A 22049-nucleotide genomic window follows, 5' to 3' on the forward strand; every position below is an offset into this window, starting at 1 on the left:
GCTAATGTGGTGGTACTTAGTTAAATGTTGTTCTTTCCTCATCACATCTCCAGTCACTTGATTTCCTTTCCCTTACCATGCTACTTCCAAGAGAGGAAGAGGAGTAACCTCTCAACTTTAAGCTTATTAAGGTACATGAAATATTCCTCAAGAAGAACAAAAAAGTGGAGCGTGTGTGAAGCATCTCAGCATAGCTACAAGTTAATGTATTTCAAGGCCATTCCTGATTCTTGCTGGTTCTGACTTCAGTGGCATTTACTATAAACTGTCCTGAGTTCTGTGGCACTAATGGTACTATGGCTTAATTATATGAGGCTCCTATATAATTCTCCCTCTTTGTTGTCTGACTTTTGATTCCCACTTACGTACAAAGTAAATGCATCAGAACAGCCATACTGGGTTAGACCAATGGTCCATCTCGCCCAGTATCCTGTCTTACAACAATGGCCAGTGTTGATGCTTCAAAGGGAATGAACAGAAAAGGGCTATTATTGAGTGATCCATCCCTTCTGGTCCAGTCCCAGCATCTGGCAGGGACACCCAGTGCACGGGGTCGCATCCCTGATCATCTTGGCTAATAGTCACTGATGGACCTATCCTCCATGAACTTATTTAGTTCTTTGTTGTGAAGGCCAAAACTGGATTCAACATCCCCGGCAACAAGTCCCACAGGTTGACTGTGTGTTGTGTTAATTAGTACTTCCTTTTGTTTGTTTTAAACCTGCTGCCTATTAATTTCATTGGGTGCCCCCGGTTCTTGTGGGGTTTATCCCTTCACATAACACTTATTCACTCACGCCACACCAGCCATGATTTTATAGATCTCTATTGTATCCCCCCCTTAGTCGTCTCTTTTCCAAGCTGAAATCTTTTTTTTTTTTTTTTTTTAATCTTTCCTCATATGGAAGCTGTTCCATACCTCCTTTCCCCAAAGGCTCCCCAGTTCCTAATAAACCTAAAATCCTGCTCCCTATACCACTGTCTCATCCACACATTGAGACCCTCCAGCTCTGACTGTCTAACTGGCCCTGCACATGGAATTGGAAACATTTCAGGGAAGGCTACTATGGAGATCCTTGACATTAATCTCTTACCTAGCAGCCTAAATTTGGCATCCAGGACATCTCTCCTACCTTTTCCTATATCACTGGTACCTACATGTACCACGACCACCGGCCACTCCCCCACACTGCTCGTATGTAGGACCCTACCAAATTCACAACCATGAAAAACATGTCACAAACCGTGAAATCTGGTCTCCCCATGAAATCTGCCTATGGGGGGGGGGGGGGAGGTCACAGGATTGCCCACCTGTAAGGCTGGCCCTGCCCCTCCCTCAAAAAGTGACAAGCTCCCTGCCATGCCACCCTCACTTCTTTGCTGCTGCTGGCGGTGGTGCTGCCTCCAGAGCTGGACCACCAGAAAGTGGTGGCTGCTGGCCAGGCACCCAGCTCTGAAGGCAGCCCCACTCCAGTAGCAGTGCAGAAGTGAGGGTGTCACGGTGTGGGAGGGTTGTCACTTTCTTGGGGGGAAGGAAAGGGCCAGCCTTATGGGTGGTGCTGTGGTCACCCCCCACCCCCACAGCCAGTCCAAGGCCCCTTTAACCTCCAAGCTCTGGAGAGGGGAAGGACTGAGGGCGCCCTGGGGCTGGGTCGGACCCACTTCTGGCAGTGTCGCAGAAGTAAGGGTGTCAATACCACACCATGCTACTCAGACGTCTTGGGAGATCTGCAACCTTTGCACCTGGCAGGCAATTCACTATGTGCCTCTCCTGGACATCACAAACACAGCTATCTGTATTTCCTATGCTCAAATCTCCCCATTACTATTACCTGTCTCTTCCTAATATCTGGGATTCCCTCCTCTGGAGAAGTAGCCTCAGTGTGAGAGGATGCCCTGACATCATCTGGAAGGAGTGTCCCAATTATGGGATCATTTCCCTCCACTTCAGTTTGATGTTCTCCTTCCTTGAGACTTTCATCTGCCTCAACAGGACAGAGGCTGTCAGACCGGGGTGGGATCACGCTAGTGTCCCCAAAAGTCTCATCGATGTACCTCTGTCTCCCTTAGCTCTTCCAATTCAGCCAGTCTGGTCTCAAGCCCTTGCTCTCCATAGAGTGTATGGCCCTGAGAGACACTGAATGCACACAGGTGCTACCTGCCCATGCTGCATTCAGTGCAATAAACTGGATAGCCCCCATTCTGCTGCTTAGCTGCTGCCTGCACTCTTTTTACCCCTGCAGCTTTTTTTTGGGCAGGGGGTAGATGGGAAGGAGACTGGCTGGGGTGTTGATTGGCCTAAATTTAGACCAGTGGTGTCCAATTTTTTTCTGCCCAAGATCACTTTTTGAATTTAAGGGCAACCCAGGATCTGTCCTGCTCCTTCCCCAAAGCCCCACCCCACTCACTCCACCCCCCCGTCACTTGCTCTCCCCCACCCTCACTTACTTTCACCAGGTTGGAGTAGGGGGTTGGGGTTCAGCAGGGGTTGTGGGCTCTGGGGTGGGGGGTTGGGGTGCACGAGGCACATGGCTCTGTGTGCTGCCCCTCTCTGCAAGCACTGCCCCTGCAGCGTCCATTAGCCACAGCTGCCATTGGCTGCAGCTCCCCATTCCCGGCCAATGGGCACTGTGGGGGTGGTGCTTGCAGGCAGGAGCAGTGCACAGAGGGAGACCCCTGACCCCGGGGCTGCACTGGCTGCTTCCAGGAGCAGGGTGGGGCCAGCACAGGCAAGGAGCCTGTCTTAGCGGCAGCCCCGCTGTGCCACCAGAGATTGCAATCAACTGGGAGATCCTCTAGGATCGACCAGTTGGTGACCAATGATTTAGACAAGGTTTGGTGTATCTGGGTGTCACGCTCCCTCACAAAACTCCTGTTTGCTGCTCTTGTTTGCTAGCTCCTATGGTTGCTTAGGAGCTGCCTTTTTAAACCTATGTTTTCCCTGAGTAGCCCTGCCCCCTAGTTAATGGTTAATGGAGCCTAAAGGGATTAGGGATCAAAGCCTCATTAAGAAGCTCTCAGCCTTGCCTAACAGGCCACTAGACTGAGCACATGGGGGGCGGGGGGGCCCTCCAAACCAACCACACTATATATACTGCAGGCAAGCACACAACAGACAGCTCACCCCAAGGGTCACGTAGTCACTCCTCCTTCACCTGGAGAACTCCCTTGCAAAATTCCCATTTGCTGCTCCTGTTCACTAGCTCCACTGTAGAGACATAATCTCCGTCTCAGTGATACAGCCCCTGCTGCCCTCATCAGGCCAAATGTGTTTTATGCCCTTTACAGTTTCTTACCTGATATTTTTGGGACAGAGATAAGCTGATAGCTTGAGAGCTGAAGGTCCCCGTGGATTTGGGGTTAGGTAGGTCAGGTAGGGTGGGAGAGGTATTCTGAAGTTTGTTCGTTTTTTTTTTTTTTTTTTTTGCGGTGGAAAAATCCAAGGTACATTATTAGTTGAACTGTATGTTTTACGTCTTAAATTTCTATTGAATGTTTTTTCAATACCAGTAAACTGCCCAGAATCTGGGGTGAATTCAGCTTATATTGAAATAGGTAATAAATATTTGGCTGCTGTTCGTCTCTGGAAGGAAGCATGCTGGGGAAATTGTGTGGCTAGCTTATTCTCACTTTCTGGTGGCAGCAGTTGCTAGTTGGTTGGACCCACATTCTGCTTCACTGGGACCCTGTGCCAATGTGAAAGAGTTACAGCAGCACTATAGGATTTCTGGTACGTTTTACAAAGCATGTTAAGGGAGATCTGCTGCCATGGGGAGAAGCAGAGAGATGCTGCATCTGGCCATCTGCTGATAGCTGCTGCTCCTGGAGTGCCAACCTGTAGAGGCTGAGAGATTGTGGGGTGCCTTCAGATAGGATTTACTCTAGCTGCTGAAGTGGCAAATGAGAGGAAAAGAGGAAGAAAAGCCTGATGTATCAAGGGTAAATAGATTGAAGGAAAGATTTCATATCAAACACCTGACCCTGTAGGCCCTGTCACTAAAAAGTGTTTGTACTCCTTTTCCAACAACCATGCAGTTGTAAGCACTGCTCAGACAGCTTTTGTGCAGCCCTGTCTGATATCAGTTGCCCCATTGATGGAAAACAGGTGCACAGTTTTCTAAAGGTGCATTTACTATAATTCTAAAGGCACAAACATCATTTTTCCAACCTTGTATTTTCTCATGAAGTCCCTTTTTTTAGGAGCATTAAGTGGATTTTGAACTTGAACTTGGCTGCTTTATCAGTACTGGGACTAGTGTTTGCTTCAAGGGACGTCATCAAGTATTTCAAGTCCAACACTTGGGTTTGTGAAAATATTACTTTGCAGAAAACCAAGTTATTAATTCTGTTGCCCTTTTTTGACCTGAGCAGCTAGTTAAAAGTTTGTGGCCCTGGGGAATGTTCCAGCTAGAAGTAGAAATTGATGGAGTCTGGTATTTTCTTTGCAATCTTTCCTTATTTAAAAGGAATGTATGAAGTCCTGTGTCTCTGAATGCAGAAGGGACCAAGAACAAAAGGAGCAGTTTCTTAATTTACAGCTCCCAAGCCTCTTTAGCCAACACCAGAGCCAAAAGTGCGCACTCTAGCTTTTTCGGAGGTGTCACTGTTTGCTTAGAGGCTCCTGCTTGTCTTTCTTGGCTATCCTCTTTTTTCCCCCCACCCCCACTTGTCTTTTCTCCCTTTGTGTGATCTCCCTTTTCACTCACACACACACATACCCTACCCAAAACAATACTCAGCCAAAGCTACTGGGCATGTTCACACACCTTTTTGTTTTAGGTTGGGGGCTTATGCTTATAGTTAGGTTAATTGAATGGTGAGTTCACATCTGTCAATTTCAGCAGGAGGTTAAGTCCACTCATAACAAAGTTTCATCCAGCTCATAGCAATACAAATGTCTTCATTACTTTCCTAGAAGACTTTTAAACAACTCAAACATTTGACGCTTGTTGCATGTGGCTTTAAAACTTTCCCTTTTACTAATAACATTGGTAAAAGGTCTGAAGGTCACCCTCGGTAATTGAGTATTAAATTGGGGTCTGTTCTGGTTCTGTCTTGTATTTCAGTGACCACAAGGGGAAAAAACAGAACAATGAAAAGAGGAACGAATTCTCATTGGACAAGACAAAATCATCGATTTGTAAAGAGAATAAGCACTCTGACAAGACAAAAACATCTGAACCAGCCTCGGAAGATTGTAAAAGATCTCCCACATCTGATAAATGGAAGAAGGAGCATAGTTTTACAGAGAATAAGCAAAGAAATAAAGATACTGAGTCTTCTAATGGACGTGAAAGCAAAATACATAGCTCAAATAGTTCTAAAAATATGTCCCAAAGCATCAATCCTGAAAACACAAAAAGTGACTGCAAAGAAACAACCTCTGCAGCCAGCAAAAAACCTTCAGAAAAGCACCATTCCCCTAGAGCCAGCAAAAAAGACCTATTGCCAACAAAAGGGTCTTGTAAGGATCTTTCCAAACAGAGAAACTCTGAGGACACAGGAAAATTAAAACAAACACTTAGTGTGGAAAACAAACCAAAGTTGCCCAGTGATGAGGACTTTGAGCCCCCCACTATGTCTTTTGAATCCTATCTTAATTATGATCAGGTTTCAAATAAAAGAAAGAGGAAGACTTGTACTACAAGTGAACAGTCAAAAAACATTAAGGGCTGCGAACAGAAAAACTGCTCGTTATCGCCGAAAACTTCAATATCCCCTGTCACGAAAGAGAGAGAGGAAAAACCACACAAATCAGAAGATGATCAGTCAGAAAGTCCCACTAAAAAGGTAAACTATTATTTAGTCAAGCTAACATGAAATCAAGTGCTAATTTATTTGAGTTCATTTATTAACAAATTTATTTTGCAGTTTAATTCCGTATGTTTTATCTCAAACCTCAGATTGCATGGCTTTGACATATCAGCCACACATAGAAGTGGTTACTAATAATTGGGAATCATTTTTGACCCAGAAAAATATGACTGTAGTTTATTTTTTTTGGATCAAATAATGAGTAAAAGTTAAATGTTTCAGACAGCAAAGTCAAGCGCCAAAAAAATAAAACTGCAGATTTGAGATTACCCTTGAAACCTTAATTGTGCCTCCTTGTGCATATGGATTATGATGGTCTTTAATGATGTGATTACACTGTTTTTCCTGAGTCATGGCCTAAGTAAGGCAGAGTCCTGTGGAGAAGTGCTCTTATTGATGAAATCCCTCAAACATGTACTCAATTTTAAGAACATGAAGTCCCTTTGGATTCCATATGATTGAAACACATGCTTAAAGTTCTTTTCTGAGTAGTAAACTGCTAGTCTTTAAGGTGCCACCAGACTCCTTGTTGTTTTTGTAGATACAGACTAACACGGCTACCCCCTGATACTTTGAGTAGGGATGCACTTAGTGTGTTTCCTTGAATCAGGGTCTTATGGACAGGATAGTTGGTGCTTTAGGCCTTGGCTACACTTGCAGATGTACAGCGCTGTGAGTTAAACCTGACTTCATGCAGCTGAGTAGGGAAAGCGCTGCAGTCTGTCCACACTGATGGCTGCCCAGCGCACTGTCGTGGCCACATTTGCAGCAATTGCAGTGCTACTGGGAGCAGTGCATTATGGGCAGCTATCCCACAAAGCACCTCTTCCCATTTTGGTGCCGTGAGTTGTGGGAAGGGGGCATGGGTGCAGGGCATTCTGGGTCCTGTCCCAACGCCCCGTGATGCATCGCTTCACATCCCAGAAATCCCTTTGTTTCCGTCTACCTTTGGCGCCATCTTTCAACTGTTTCTGTGCAGCGCGATCTGTCTGCGGGAAATGGAGCCCGAACTGCTGAGGCGTATGCTGACTTCTCGCCAGCACGTCACGTTTGGCTGTCGAACTATTCCTTAAGATCCAAAGTGACAGTGAGGAGTCCGACGACGCTATCGAGCCGCGTAACGCGTACGACACTAAATTGCTTGTGGCATTCACGGACATGCTCAGCACCATGGAACGCCACTTTTGGGCTTGGGAAACAAGCACCGAGTGGTGGGATCACATGGTCATGGAAGTCTGGGATGACGAGCAGTGGCTGCAGAACTTTCGGATGAGAAAAGCCACTTTCATGGGACTGTGTGAGGAGCTTGCCCCCACCCTGCGGCGCAAGGACACAAGATTGAGAGCTGCCCTGCCAGTGGAGAAGCGCATGGCGATTGCACTGTGGAAGCAAGCTATTCCAGACTGCTACCGATCGGTCGCGAACCAGTTTGGAGTGGGAAAGTCGACCGTTGGAATCGTGTTTATGCAAGTTTGCAAGGCCATTAATCGCATCCTACTCAGAAGAACCGTGACTCTGGGTAACGTGCAGAAAATAGTGGATGGCTTTGCACAAATGGGGTTCCCTAACTGTGGAGGGGCGATAGATGGGAGGCACATTCCTATTCTGGCACCACCTCACCTAGGATCCAAGTACGTTAATCGGAAGGGGTATTTCTCTATGGTTCTCCAGGCGCTTGTGGATCACCGTGGGCGTTTCATTGACATTAACACCGGCTGGCCCGGAAAGGTGCATGACGCACGCATCTTTTGGAACACTTGGCTGTTCAGGAAGGTGCAGGCCGGGACTTTTTTCCCAGAGCGGAAGATCACGGTAGGGGAAGTTGAAATGCCCATTGTGATCCTTGGAGATCCCGCTTACCCGTTAATGCCGTGGCTCATGAAACCCTACACAGGGAGCCTTGACAGCAGCAAGGAACGGTTCAACTACAGGCTGAGCCAGTGCCGAATGACTGTGGAGTGTGCCTTTGGCCGTTTAAAGGTGCGCTGGCGATCTCTGTATGGGAAGCTGGACTTGGCCGAAAACAGCATCCCCGCGGTTATATCCGCGTGCTGTGCCCTCCATAATATTTGTGAAGGGAAGGGTGAAAGCTTCACTCAGGCATGGACCTCCGAGGTTCAACACCTGGAGGCTGAATTTGCACAGCCAGAGAGCAGGGCTATTACAGGGGCCCAGCGCGGGGCTGCAAGGATTAGGGATGCCTTGAGGAAGCAATTTGAGGCTGAAAACCAGCAGTGATATCTGGTGCCCTGCACAGGAGTGAAGTGCAGTAGTTCCAATCTTTAGGAATCAGTGTTTGCTAAGCAGACAAGCAGACTTGCAGTGCCTGTTTATTTCCTGGGCTATGGAGTCTTTCTTTTATGCAATAATAAAGAATGTTTTCAAAGCCAAAAAATCCATTTATTTAAAAAAACAAGGGGGTGGAGTGGGGAACGGTACAATCACAGATTCGCGTATGTCCTGTCTGGTGTGCTGTGCTGCATGATGATGGGAGTTGAGTGCAGAGGGTAAGGGCCGTAGTTTCCAGGGCTGGGTGGTGAAGATACTGGTGTTGGAGGCAGCGGGTGGCATCAAGAACACAGAAGTTGGGGAAAGTGGGTTGGAGGGGAAAGTGGGGCACAACGGAAAGAGTTTTGGGACAAGGGCTGTGGGGGGTGTGGCGTTTGCGGTACTGCTCCTCTTTCTGCATGGCTACGAGCTCCTGGATAGCGTCTGCTTGGCACTCCAGGATGCTTATGAGCCGATCCGTGCTTTGCTGCCGGTGTGCTGCGTTTTCCTGGCGGATCCTGCTTTCTCTCTCCCTCCAGTTCTGTGCTTTCTCATTCTCTTTAATAGATTGCCGCATCACTTCTTGCAGCATGTCGTCTTTGCTTTTTCGCGGTCTCTTCCTGAGTCTTTGCAGTCTCTGAGCAGGCAATAAGAGGGACGGCTGAGGTCTCAAGGTTGATGCTGCTGTATAGGCAAAATGCAACATTTAACAGAGGCAGCGTTGTTTATACCAGACAGAGTAATGATTTCCCCCGCACTTAAGGAGTAGAAAACACACAGGGTCTACACAATTGCATAATTTTCCTGTCCAAAACAGAGCACACATATCCCATGGGAGCCTCAAAATGGTGAGTAAGGGGGACTGATTGTTTCAGGGCTGCACTGTCCTCTGGGTTTCTGTGCCTTGGGGAGAGCCAACAGCTTCAGGGGGCATCTACACTGAACACTGTCCCAACATTTTCCACAGGAGTTCGTCCTGGACGATATCACGCTGCTGAGGGTGACCTGGGAAGCAAGGGGAGGGTCTTCTACTGCAATGCGGCTTCCGCCCTGGCCCATATGCAGCTTGCCTGTGTGCAGCAATGGTTCCCCCGCCCCTCGCGGCACAGTGGCGTGGACATGTTAGCCTGGCTGGGACAAGGACCACGGTGGCTCTCCCGATAAACCTGCACAAGTGCATTGCACACATTCTGGATGAGACATTCGAGGAGATTACCGAGGCCAATTACCGCGATGTGATAAACCACATCAATGCACTATTCCGCATCTAGGCATGCATGCCTAACCCTCCTCTCCCAAAGAGCCCGCACCAAAAAAATTCCTTCCCGAAAAAACCCCTGCTTACCGGGAACCTGCTCTTCTGTTTGTCCTCCAAGTACCGGCTGCGACTGGCTACCTTCCTCCTGGCTCGAGAAGAGCTCCTGGCTGCATGGCTCCAGGGATTCCGGGGTGTCTCCATCTGACCCACCACCATCACTCCCGTTTTCCTCCTCTTTCTCCTCCCTGCCCCCCCCCCCCCGGCTCTGAAGTGTCCATGGTGGTGCTCGGAGTGGAGGTGGGGTTAACCCCAAGTATTGCATCCAGCTCTTTGTAGAATCAGCAGGTCGCGGGGGGGGGGGGGGGGAGCACCCGAGCGGCCGTTTGCGTCACGGGCTTTGCGGTAGGCACTCCGCAGCTCCTTCACTTTAATCCTGCACTGCAGGGCGTCCCGGTCATGGCCCCTTTCCATCATGTCCTTTGATACCTTCCCGAAGGTATTGTAATTCCTACGGCTGGAGTGCAGCTGGGACTGTACAGCTTCCTCCCCCCAAACACTGATGAGGTCCAGCAACTCGCCATTGCTCCATGCTGGGGCTCGCTTGGCGCGTGGAGGCATGGTCACCTGGAAAGATTCACTGATAGCACTCCACACCACGCCGGGCTGAGCAAACAGGAAGGGGATTTTTAAAATTCCCGGGGAATGTAAAGGGTGGGTCACATGGTTGGTTACCTGAGGCCAGGGCAGTAGAGTTTGAACTGATGACCAGAGTGGCTAGAACAGGCATTGTGGGATACTGCCGAATAATTCTGGAGGCCATTCACAGCGCATTGGGTGGCCACACTGACGCCGCAGCGCTGCAGTGGCAGCGCAATACTCGCTATTCCTGTCGGGGACGTGGAGTACATGCAGCGCTGCAACCACGGAGATACAGCGCTGCAAATGCCTTGCCAGTGTGGACGGGGAGTAAGTTACAGCACTGGGGGCGGCTTTACAGCGCTGCAACTCGCAAGTGTAGCCAAGGCCTCAGTAAAAAGGTAGCTGTCCAATAATTTATCCTCAATGTGTGGTAGCTCTATATTTTACTTAGTGCACAACATCAAGAACCGACACCAAATAAGTGTAAAATTCCCCATGGGCTTTCTTATGGCACTCATCACCATAAATATCTGATTCTCATCATCAAATCAATTTATCTTCACAACACTTGAGTGGGAATAGAAGACTTTTAGAGTTGGGGGTATGAGCCTTAGGGAGCCAAAGCCCCAAATTTGCAAAAGTCTTGAGTGACCAGTGATTGGGCACATTATATTAAAAAAAAAAAAAAAAAAAAAAAAGTCTTAAGTTAAGTATTACCATGTAGCATATCCAGCTCCTATGGTCTTCACTTGCAGTAGTATGTACTTGGCACTTCAGAAAACTGAGGAGCCTGGTGCCTCAAGTTGGACAGGAACACACAATTAGTGGCCATCTGTGAAAACTTCTGACGAAGTGTCCCCCCCCAGGATAGTTTTCAACTGCCCTCTAACCATACAACCATCTCTTATCTTCTTGCAGTCCCCTCATTCACTACCCGCCTTGCAACTTCTCCAATGATTTGGACCAGCATCCTATCGATGAAAGTCTCATTCACTACACACTTGTGATTCTTTCCTGAGCCCATCTTGTGCACAGATTGTGGCAAGGGACCTGTGACATACTGGGTTTTTGTATGCAATATAGTGTTGGTGATGAGTGAATGGATAAAATGAAAAGTAATTCATAGTTACGGTGAAGTAATGTTTAGTGTGAGAAAGCAACAAGTCATTACCCTGAAACACTTTTCCTTTTGCATTTGATGATGTATTTGAAGACTTCTTTATCTTAAATAAGAATTAGGAATATTGTAATGGTGTTTCCTTGAATGCATGTAGGCCAAGACAGCATCGCTCCAAGATCTACTTAATACTCCACTGCCTAAATTTCTGCCAGAGATATCCTTATCTTCTCCCCCATATTCTACGGAGTTCAAAGGTAAGTAATATGCAAGACTGTTCCCGATGAGACTAAAATGAGCACAGTTAGCAGAGCAGTCCTGCTAAGTGTGGGGTGTATTGCACCCTCACAAAAAAACATGCCAGTGTTTTGTGCCAGTGCAGTACTTCATCTTCTGCACTGGCTCCCACATAGGGATCCACTAGATTCTGAAGGGAGTACGTTTCATACAGGAGCAGATTCCCCAGTTCCACTCACTTTGACAAGGCCTTCAACGCTTGTGGAACCCAAACCATACAGAGATGGCGGGGGGGGGGACTTCCATGGATGTGGAAGAAGCTGTTGATGGGAGGGAGCATGCCACATTCATCTAATTTTCCTTCAGGCACACTGGCTTTCTTTCTCCATTTATTCTTTGCTCTCTTGTGCACCTCCTAGGGTGAATCTAGCACTCCGTATTATTAACCTGACTTGTTTGGATAAAAAAAAATACATAAACTTGCAGATGTGACAGCCTTATAATAACTGACAGACCTGCTACTCCTTGAATGTGGAGCATGACATGATCTGAGAATGTACAGGTGGATGCTGTGTGGGTTTCCCTGCATAGTTCTACTGATAAACTGCATTCTGGCCTTGAAATATCTGTGCTGTTACAACTCTTGGCTTCTCTAGTTTAACTACTAATTTTACCAAACTATCATACAATTTTGTAAATTAGACAAATGTTTACGAGAACTAAATCACCAGAGTGTTTTGACTTGTATAAGTCAGCATTTGAACTCTGGCTTCTGTAGGTAAAAGGCATTAAACTCATTGCCTCAGCTGAAACTGAATCTGCACTTTTGCTCCTCGTACAATGTCAATAAGTCCTGAATAGATGTAATAGAACTTCGTATTGCAATAAAAATTAACTGCATATTTTTTCTACCAGCCATGTTTCTCAATTAGTTAATTATATGCCTTTAGGAAACTAGATTGCTTTGAACATCCTTAAAGAACTGCAGTATGAATCTGAGTATACATAGGCAAAACCCTTCTTTGAGACTTGTTTTCTCTGTAATTTCTGTAGCACCAGTCGCAGAAGTACCCCAGCAAAGCAGTGATACAAATCAATTCACAGGACGGAGACTGAACTCTAAAATGCAGGTTTACTCTGGCTCTAAAACAGTCTATCTTTCAAAGATGCTAACCCTGTATGAACAGTGCATCCGTATACTTCAAAATAACATTGATTGTAAGTACTTTAATATGGGTTTCAGCAGGTGGAGTGGCATTATAATGCTAGGCTTTCAATAGTGTAAGACCATCTTTTTTGTGATTGAAGAATTAAGTTTCTTAGGAAATCCCAACTTTACATTAAACTATGATGCCATGGCATTAGAAACATCATGAAACAAAAGCCAAAAAAGCCCTCTTGCTTTTTTCTGTCTAGATGCTGTTAGTCTCATGTTTAATCTGAGATAAAACTGTATTTGGTATAAAATAGGGATGAACTGTCAAGAAAATACTTAGTATGTACATTCACCCCTTGCATCTAACTTGCATGTGAGTATTCCAAACTTTGGTGCGTATCTGGGGGAGAAAATTTGGCATGGGGGGGAAGAGAGAGAATGGGTAGAGATGGTGAAATGGGTAGACAAGGCTGCCTACTACGTTTCCTCAAACTACCACTTTAATAGTCAGTACAGAACAGCTCATGTACAAACAGTTTAGATTGTCCAGACCTCAGAACACATGTTCCATTGGTATATATTAAAATAATCCTATATCTTTTGGGTATCTGCTATTTATAATACTGTTTTGTAAGTGGTGAATCTTATTGCATACATATGGGTGGGATACTTAAAATATTGTCTTGCTTTGTAGCACTACATGAAGTAGGAGGAGTGCCCTTTGAAATTCTTGAGCCTGTGCTAACACGTTGTACACCAGAGCAGTTGTTTCGAATAGAGGAGTGCAATCCGGTAAAGTCTTTCTTGTTCAATGCCTTAGAACCTATTTCATGACTGCTTGTGCTCAAAATCAAAATAACTTTTTTAGTAAAACAAACTACAAAGTAAAAATTGTGACGGTATCACTCTCCCCCACCCCAAATGGCTAGTTCACAAACTGATCAGACCCTCTATATAGTAAGACTTTTTGTCTACAATTGTTAGGAGTTACACTCTGAAAAGAATATTTATTAGCATCTAGAAGTGTGGTACATGCTTTACAGAATGTATGCTTGGACAGGTCCCTGCCTCAAAACATTTGTAGTCCAAATTTAGGGTTACCATATTTCAACACTGAAAAAAGAGGACACTCAAAGGGGGCCCTGGCCCTGCCCCAACCCCGCCCCTTCCCTGCCCCCATTCCAACCCCTTCCCCAAAGTCCCTGCCCCAACTCTGCCCCCTCCTCTGAGCACCCCTCCTCCCTCCCGCTCTGATCTTGGTTGGGGGTTGCTAAGTGCTTCCCTGCTCCCCCCCCTTGCCCTGCAGCCTTTGCACCCCCCCCGCCCCTGCAGCCTCTGTGACCCTTGCTCCCCACTCGCCCTGCAGCCTCTGCACCCCCACTCGCCCTGCAGCCTCTGTGACCCCTGCCCCTCCTCGCCCTGCAGCCTCTGCGCCCCCCCGCCTGCCCTGCTCCCCCGGCAGCCTCTGCCTGGCGGGGGCTTTGGACGCTCAGCGGGGACCAGGGCAGCGCGGGTCCCTGCAGCCCTGGCACACGCCGCACTCCCCGCGCCACAGCCTCCTTCCTGCCACCGCCGAGCACGTTCCCCGGGCTGTCTGTCCCCACTGGAAACAGCTCCCGCGGCGCCGGGGCCGCAGGAAGGGTCCCCCAGTGGTCGGGGAGTTGCCGCCCGCGAGGGAAGCCCGAGCCGCTGGCTGGGCCCAGCCTCCCCGTGGTCCTGCAGGCTCGGCTGGGGCGCGTGGTCCGCCTGGCCTGGGGGGGGCAGCAGCGGCCCCTCCGCCGCCTTCTGCGGCTGCCCCCCCCCCCCGAGCTCGCTACAATGTAGCCGGGGCGGCTGGGCTGCGCTGCGGACCCAGCAGGTCGTGCTGGGGCCAGGCAGACCCTGGCTTATGCCTCCCTATTTTCCCGGACATGTTCGGCTTTTTGGAAATTCCCCCCGGACGGGGATTTGACGACCAAAAAGCCGGACATGTCCGGGGAAATCCGGACGTATGGTAACCCTATCCAAATTGACAACACACAAAGGTCTGGAAGAAGGGATGAATATTTAAAAACAAAACAAAAAAACTTAAGTCACCCTCACTCTCTTCTGTCCTGTCTTTTGCCTTGACCTTTACTTGCATTTTAATTCTAATATGTATAGAGTTCTATTAACTTCAATTTTATCCCTCATCACTAATTTTTGTCCTTGCCTACAATATTCTACTTTTTTCCTAGTGAAGTTAGCCCTTTACCTATTAAACTCTTTCTTCATCGCTCTGTTGAGCAGACCATAGCCTCAAACTGTTTTACTCCCACCGGACAAATGTCTCCCTCAACACCTAGGTAAAGTAAAAAGGGCATTGGCAGTGTTAACATGAAAGGGCTCAAAACAAAACTTCAGGTGAACCTTGGTACCTGTTGAGGTCCAGGGGACAAGAATTGGCTCTTAGCTTGAAGTTTAATTAAATGAACGACACCGCTTGTTTCTGGACTAGTTTAATATAGTTTTTATTATATTTTCATTTTCCCAGCTTCTGCTTTAACTTCTGGTTGAAGGCAGGGACTAGGGTCTGTTTATACTACTATGTCAGACTGAGCAGAAGGGGATCTGACAGACTAGGACACTGCACTAGATAACTGCCTCTTCCCACACAGCTCCACATCGCTACAGAGACAGCTCTGGGAGCGGAGAGGAGGGGGAACTAGACTCCTACACTGACCTGTCTGGGGTGAGTTGGGGAGATTATTATCTGGAGAACCCATTGGTAGTAAAAGGGGATATGAGAATGCAAGCAGCCTGCTTTTATTACTCTTAGCTTGGAACCAGGCAGGGAATAAAGGTTTTCCCTGGCTTCCTTATAGCTGTTAAAAGAGAATCTATACAGTCTACCCTAATCACCCATCACTGTGATTTCTTAGTTCTACTGTCATTGTCATGCCTCCTGGCTTCTTCACTGTATGTCAGGATCTAAAGCACCAAGGTTGTTACTAGGGGTGAATCAGGGAAGCTAGCATAGGACACACATTTACTTTTGCCCCTAAAATAAAAAAGGAAGGAGACAGAACAGATTTCAGATACTATCATGTGTTCCAGCTATTTCAATCTATGTATTCCCAAGAGAAAAATGGTTAAGGTTGCAGAATGAAGCACACAAATCAGGAAATATCAAAGGTAAATTTGCTGCAATAACCTCAACTCTGTCCTCTTCTACATATGTGTATGGTGAAAGAGCTTCAATTGCAAGATATTATTTCTGAACTGGATTTCTGGATACTTAGTACTCTTGGAAAATCAGGTCACTCTTCTTTAGATGCTAGCTTTAGGCACTCAAGTTTGAAAATTTTGGCTAATAACCATCTTTGTCTACAGTATAATGAAACAACCTTTAATCCAATCTTTGACCAATGGATACATTAGATGTTGCTGAATGTGGCTTGTTATGCTTTCTGAATGTTATGGCACATGGTGAGAAGAGATGTTTACTAGAGTTTCTTTGGCTTGCTCCTCAGTCTTGAAGCAATGTAAATGGAGGATAACATTTTCAAAAGTGCCTATGTGATTTGGGATCCTAAAATCTCCTTGAACATGTATAGGAGTTAGGTGCTTAAGTCCCATAGGTACTCTTGAAAATGTTACTATAAGTCTTTAAGCATTGTTAATTACCTTTTTGCTTCAAACCAAGACATTTATAGAAGAGTCTGATCATTTGTGGAAGAAACACTGCCAAAGGGATTTTAAAAACGACCATCTCCTGGAATATGAGTCGTGGCGTGAAATGTATGTGCGGCTCTTCAGTCAGAGAGAAGAAAAACTAAAGACCCTCACAAAAAACATTATTTCAGCTCAGTCTGAAAAACCTAAAGGTAAATAAAGTCTACAGGTAACTTTTCCTTTAATGCCCGCCCACCCACCCCCCACATTTTCAATTTTTCAGAAATGCAATGTGTGGGATTTAGTGGGTTTTTTTTGTTTTGGTTTGTTTTTGTTGTTTTTGTTTTTGTTTTTGTTTTTTAATAATTGCACTGAATGTTGTTAAAAGCTCATCTCAGGGAGAGGTGATTACTATTCCTTTGTGTTCAAATGCTTTTAAAGGTTGCACACAAGATTCATTCATGTAACTGATTCATGATTTTTTAGACCACAATGTCTGATCTTGATGGTTTAGAGCTCAGGAGCCAAAGCTGTCTGTTTCCTGTATTGCACGCGCCATCACTGGGGCCATCCCAGACACTGTCTCTGTGAAGAAAGTGTGCACATTCTATAATACTTTGTCATTGTTCAGTTGGTACCTTGATGTAAAGTTTTGTAAACCTGTTTTCTTATATTTAACATTTTTCATTAAATGTTGGAAATCACATTGCCACACTGTCATTGTTGACTCTTCCTAAGAAAAGAAAAAAATTGATAAGTTTGATATTTAACTTTAAAAATGCCCTTCACCTTGTTTCTATATTAGGGCGACAGGTTAAACTGGCTTACATACATAGCGTGGCAAAACCACCGAGAAATGTTCGGCGGCAGCAAGAGATCTATGGGACAGCTGGACCTATTGTACAGCTTCACCCTATCGAAAAGGGCAAGTAAGTACACTGTTAGTGCACTGTGATTTGAGATTAGATGGCTTCATGCTGGCCATGTCAGTAAATGAATGTTACCAGCAAAACCTTTGTATGAAAGAATGCAGCTAAACTGTAACTAAAAAAAAAAAAAAAAAAGGCAATAAAGTATTTCAGCTATCGGAAATATAAACTTACATTTTAGGAATTATTTGTCAGCAGTGTGCCCCAACTTCATCCCTTCTCTGCCCTTCTGTTTTTGATGGGGTGACCAAAATTGCACACAGTATTCAAAGTATAGATGTACCATGGATTTATATAGAGGCAATATATTTCCTGTCTATCCTTTTTCTAATGGTTTCTAACATTGTTAACTTTTATTGACTGCTGCACATTGAGCAGATGTTTTCAGAGAACTATGTGCAATGACTAAGATCTTTCATGAGTGGTAACAGCTAATTTAGACCCCATCATTTTATATGTATAGTTGGGATTGTTTGCCAATGTGCATTACTTTGCATTTATCAACATTGAATTTCAGTCTGCTTTAGACTTAATTATCTTGAGTAGTTTTGTATCTGCAAATTTTGCCACCTCACTGTTTACCCCTTTCTCCAGATCATTTATCAATATATTGAACAGTTCTGGTCCCAATACAGACTCCCACTATTTACCTCTCTCCAGTCTGAAAACTGGCCATTTATTCCTACCCTTTGTTTTCTCTCTCTTAACCAGTTACTGATTCATGAGACCCTTCCCTCTTATCCCATGCCTGGTACTGAAGTCAGGCTTACTGGCCTGTCACTGCAATGACTACCTCTGGAACTGTTTTTAAAAACTGGTGTCACTGTTCTCCAGTCATCTGGTACAGAAGCTGATTTAAGTGATAGGTTATATACCACAGTTAGTAGTTCTGCAATTTCACATTTGAGTTCCTTCAGAACTCTTGGGTGAATACCATCTGGGTCCTAGTGACTCATTACAGTTAAATGTATCTGTTTGTTCCAAAACCACCTATATTGATACCTCAATCTGGGACAGTTCCTCAGATTTGTCACCTAAAAAGCGTGGCTCAGGTGCGGGAATCCCCCTCGCATCCTCTGAATCTAATCCAAAGAATTAATTTAGCTTGTCTGCAATCACCTTGTCTTCCTCGAGTGCTCCTTTAACATCTTGATTATCCAGTGGCCCCACTGATTGTTTGGCAGGCTTCCTGCTTCTGATGTACTTAAAAACAAATTGCAATTAATTTTTGGGTCTTTGGCTAGTTGCTCTTCAAATTCTTTTTTTGGCCTGTGTAATTATACTTTTACACTTGATTTTTCCAGAGTTTATGCTCCTTTCTATTTTCCTCAGTAGGATTTAACTTCCAGTTTGTAAAAGGATGCCTTTTGACTATAACCACTTTTTACTTTGTTTAGTGGTGGAGGCACGTTTTTGTCCTCTGTTTTATAATTTTGGGATATACATTTAATTGTGAGCCTCTATTATGGCTTTTCTTGTTTGTTTCTCTGCAGCTTCCAGGCATTTCACTGTTGTGCTTGTAGCTTTTAATTTCCATTTAACTAGCTTCCTCATTTTTGTGTAGTTCCTCTTTTTGAAGTTGAATGTTATTGCAGTGGGCTTCTTTGATGTCTTCTCTCCCCCTCCCCCCACCAGATGTTAAATTCAATTATATTGTGGTTGCTATTATGAAGCGGTTCAGCTATATTCACTTTTTGGACTAGATCCTGTGCTGCACTTAGGACTAAATGAAGAATTGCCTCTCCCTTTGTGGGTTCCAGGACTAACTAACTGCTCCAAGAAGCAGTCATTTATGGTGTCAAGAAACTTTTCTCTACTTTCCATTCGGCACTGACATGTACCTAGTGAATATGGGGATAGTTGAAATACCCCATTATAAAAATAGAAAACTCAATAAATCCTTTCTAGCAACATATTGGTTTTAACCTGAAAAATAAGCATCTGTTCTGTAGGTTGTCTAACATTTACCCAATGACTGGAAGTTAGCTAATGTAACGCCAATATTTAAAAAGGGCTCTAGAGGTGATCCTGGCAATTACAGACCGGTAAATCTAACGTCGGTACCGGGCAAATTAGTCAAAACAATAGTTAAGAATAAAATTGTCAGACACATAGAAAAACAAACTGTTGAGCAATAGTCAACATGGTTTCTGTAAAGGGAAATCGTTTCTTACTAATCTATTAGAGTTCTTTGAAGGGGTCAACAAACATGTGGACAAGGGGGATCCAGTGGACATAGTGTACTTAGATTTCCAGAAAGCCTTTGACAAGGTCCCTCACCAAAGGCTCTTACGTAAATTAAGCTGTCATGGGATAAAAGGGAAGGTCCTTTCATGGATTGAAAACTGGTTAAAAGACAGGGAACAAAGGGTAGGAATTAATGGTAAATTCTCAGAATGGAGAGGGGTAACTAGTGGTGTTCCCCAAGGGTCAGTCCTCGGACCAATCCTGTTCAACTTATTCATAAATGATCTGGAGAAAGGCGTAAACAGTGAGGTGGCAAAGTTTGCAGATAATACTAAACTGCTCAAGATAGTTAAGGCCAAAGCAGACTGTGAAGAACTTCAAAAAGATCTCACAAAACTAAGTGATTGGGCAACAAAATGGCAAATGAAATTTAATGTGGATAAATGTAAAGGAATGCACACTGGAAAAAATAACCCCAACTATGCATACAATATGATGGGGGCTAATTTAGCTACAACAAATCAGGAAAAAGATCTTGGAGTCATCGTGGATAGTTCTCTGAAGATGTCCACGCAGTGTGCAGAGGCGGTCAAAAAAGCAAACAGGATGTTAGGAATCATTAAAAAGGGGATAGAGAATAAGACTGAGAATATTATTGCCCTTATATAAATCAATGGTACACCCACATCTCAAATACTGCGTACAGATGTGGTCTCCTCATCTCAAAAAAGATATACTGGCACTAGAAAAGGTTCAGAAAAGGGCAACTAAAATGATTAGGGGTTTGGAACGGGTCCCATATGAGAAGAGGCTAGGACTCTTCAGCTTGGAAAAGAGGAGACTAAGGGGGGATATGATAGAGGTATATAAAATCATGAGTGATGTGGAGAAAGTGGATAAGGAAAAGTTATTTACTTATTCCCATAATACAAGAACTAGGGGTCACCAAATAAATAAAATTAATAGGCAGCAGGTTTAAAACAAATACAAGGAAGTTCTTCTTCACGCAGCACACAGTCAACTTGTGGAACTCCTTGCCTGAGGAGGTTGTGAAGGCTAGGACTATGGCAGCGTTTAAGGGAGAACTGGATAAATTCATGGTGGTTAAGTCCATTAATGGTTATTAGCCAGGATGGGTAGGGAATGGTGTCCCTAGCCTCTGTCAGAGGATGGAGATGGATGGCAGGAGAGAGATCACTTGATCATTGCCTGTTAGGTCCACTCCCTCTGGGGCACCTGGCATTGGCCACTGTCGGTAGACAGGATACTGGGCTAGATGGACCTTTGGTCTGACCCGGTACGGCCGTTCTTATGTTCTTATTTGAAACTGATTAAAGTTAATGCTGGTAAGGTGGCACTAAAAGGGAAAGCTTTCATTCAGCATTGTGGACTGACCTTTTTAGCACATAGGATTACTTGTGTTCAGTTGATTTTAACTAGGTACCTGCAAAAAAAAAAAAAAAAACACAAATTCAAAAAACTGTAAGAAAGATAAATTGAAGCACTAGTTCTAAAGGACTTAATGACAAGCCATAAGTGATACTGTTGCTAAATATCTTTGCACAATCTGACATGAACTGTGGTCCCTGAAATGTGATTGGTTTTATCTGTCTTTACCATTAACTTTGAGTGGAAAAATAAATTTTGGTGAAAGAATGAAGTGCTGATGAAACACATTCCTGTTAAAAATATGGACAAGGTCTAAAATATGGCCCTTATAATCCCTTGGAGACAAGGTGGGTCAGGTTATTGCAAACAATATGATCTGTTGACTTTTTTTTCCCCCCTGAAACTTCTGTTTCATAATCTTAAGTGATTGTTTTTCAGAACAGGTTAGTATTAATGACTTAACCCCCTGTGAGGTTTTTAAGCTGAACTCTTCCCCTCCGCCCCCCCCTCGTTTTGGTTATTTTTTAGTAGAACAAAGAATCCAGAAAGCAGAGACCGAAATAACACCTCACCAAGCCCAAACGCAACCACTAGCAATGTAACAAATGGAAGCTCCAGCACTTACTCAAGTGGAGTGAGTCAGGATATAAAAAAAACAGTCAAAAGTAAGTAGTTGCAGAATAATTCCCCTTTACTATTTCTATTTGGCTGATAATATCATTAATCATATTACTTTGAGTTTGTGTTGAGTATTATACAACTATAATCCTAACTAAAATGTTTTCCTTTGAAGAAATTGCACCAATGATGAGAAAATCTTTGAGAGCATTCAAGAATAGAGTTGGACCACGATAAAACAGGATCTTGCATTTCTGATTAAACTTGTGTTAACTTTTGCATATTTTACGCTATGTCTACGTAATATAAATTAGTGAATTGTGAATATAACCTGTATTCAGTTAACAAAGTAGTCTCTTCAATGAAATAAAGTGGCAGAATGCACACAGTGGTTTGTGATTTAGAATAAAATCTAAATCCTTGATTATTTTTTCCCCTGCGCGTCGTTCCCCCCCCCCCCATGCTCACTCCTTTGTATCCATGAACCAATTAGCAAAAGTGAATTGAAACAAGGCAACTCCATAGGAGTCTAATAGTATCAATAATCTGTAGCCAAGGAAGTTCATGCAGATTTTCATAAATGATCCTTGTAGATTATGAAGACTTGTATATGAACTTCATTATTTTTCATCAGTGACTGATGCAGAACTTAAAATATGTATCCCCTTTTTCTATTCGTTTAAAACAAAAACTTAAGTAGACCAAATTCCATTATAGTCTTGAATGTTTCACAGTAAAATCTTTTGGTAGCCTCTAAACATCTCTGGAAAATGTGCAAGATTAGACTTGCATGAAATAGAGACA

At 44.5% G+C, this 22049-nt stretch overlaps 1 protein-coding gene across 1 annotated transcript in view; it reads left to right on the forward strand.

Annotated features, from left to right (window-relative positions):
• Positions 1 to 21482, forward strand: part of LOC135876858 (elongin-A-like) — a 40731-nt gene extending 19249 nt beyond the window's left edge. The window contains exons 4-11 of the mRNA XM_065402218.1: positions 5067 to 5790; positions 11254 to 11353; positions 12387 to 12551; positions 13184 to 13281; positions 16154 to 16334; positions 16928 to 17051; positions 21159 to 21292; positions 21421 to 21482. Of these exons, the coding sequence (XP_065258290.1) occupies positions 5067 to 5790; positions 11254 to 11353; positions 12387 to 12551; positions 13184 to 13281; positions 16154 to 16334; positions 16928 to 17051; positions 21159 to 21292; positions 21421 to 21482 (1588 nt within the window). The remainder of the gene's footprint in view (positions 1 to 5066; positions 5791 to 11253; positions 11354 to 12386; positions 12552 to 13183; positions 13282 to 16153; positions 16335 to 16927; positions 17052 to 21158; positions 21293 to 21420) is intronic.
• The last annotated feature ends 567 nt before the right edge of the window (positions 21483 to 22049 follow it).

Source organism: Emys orbicularis, chromosome 3 (genome assembly GCF_028017835.1).
Source record: "Emys orbicularis isolate rEmyOrb1 chromosome 3, rEmyOrb1.hap1, whole genome shotgun sequence".
Classification (NCBI taxonomy): Eukaryota; Metazoa; Chordata; order Testudines; family Emydidae; genus Emys; species Emys orbicularis.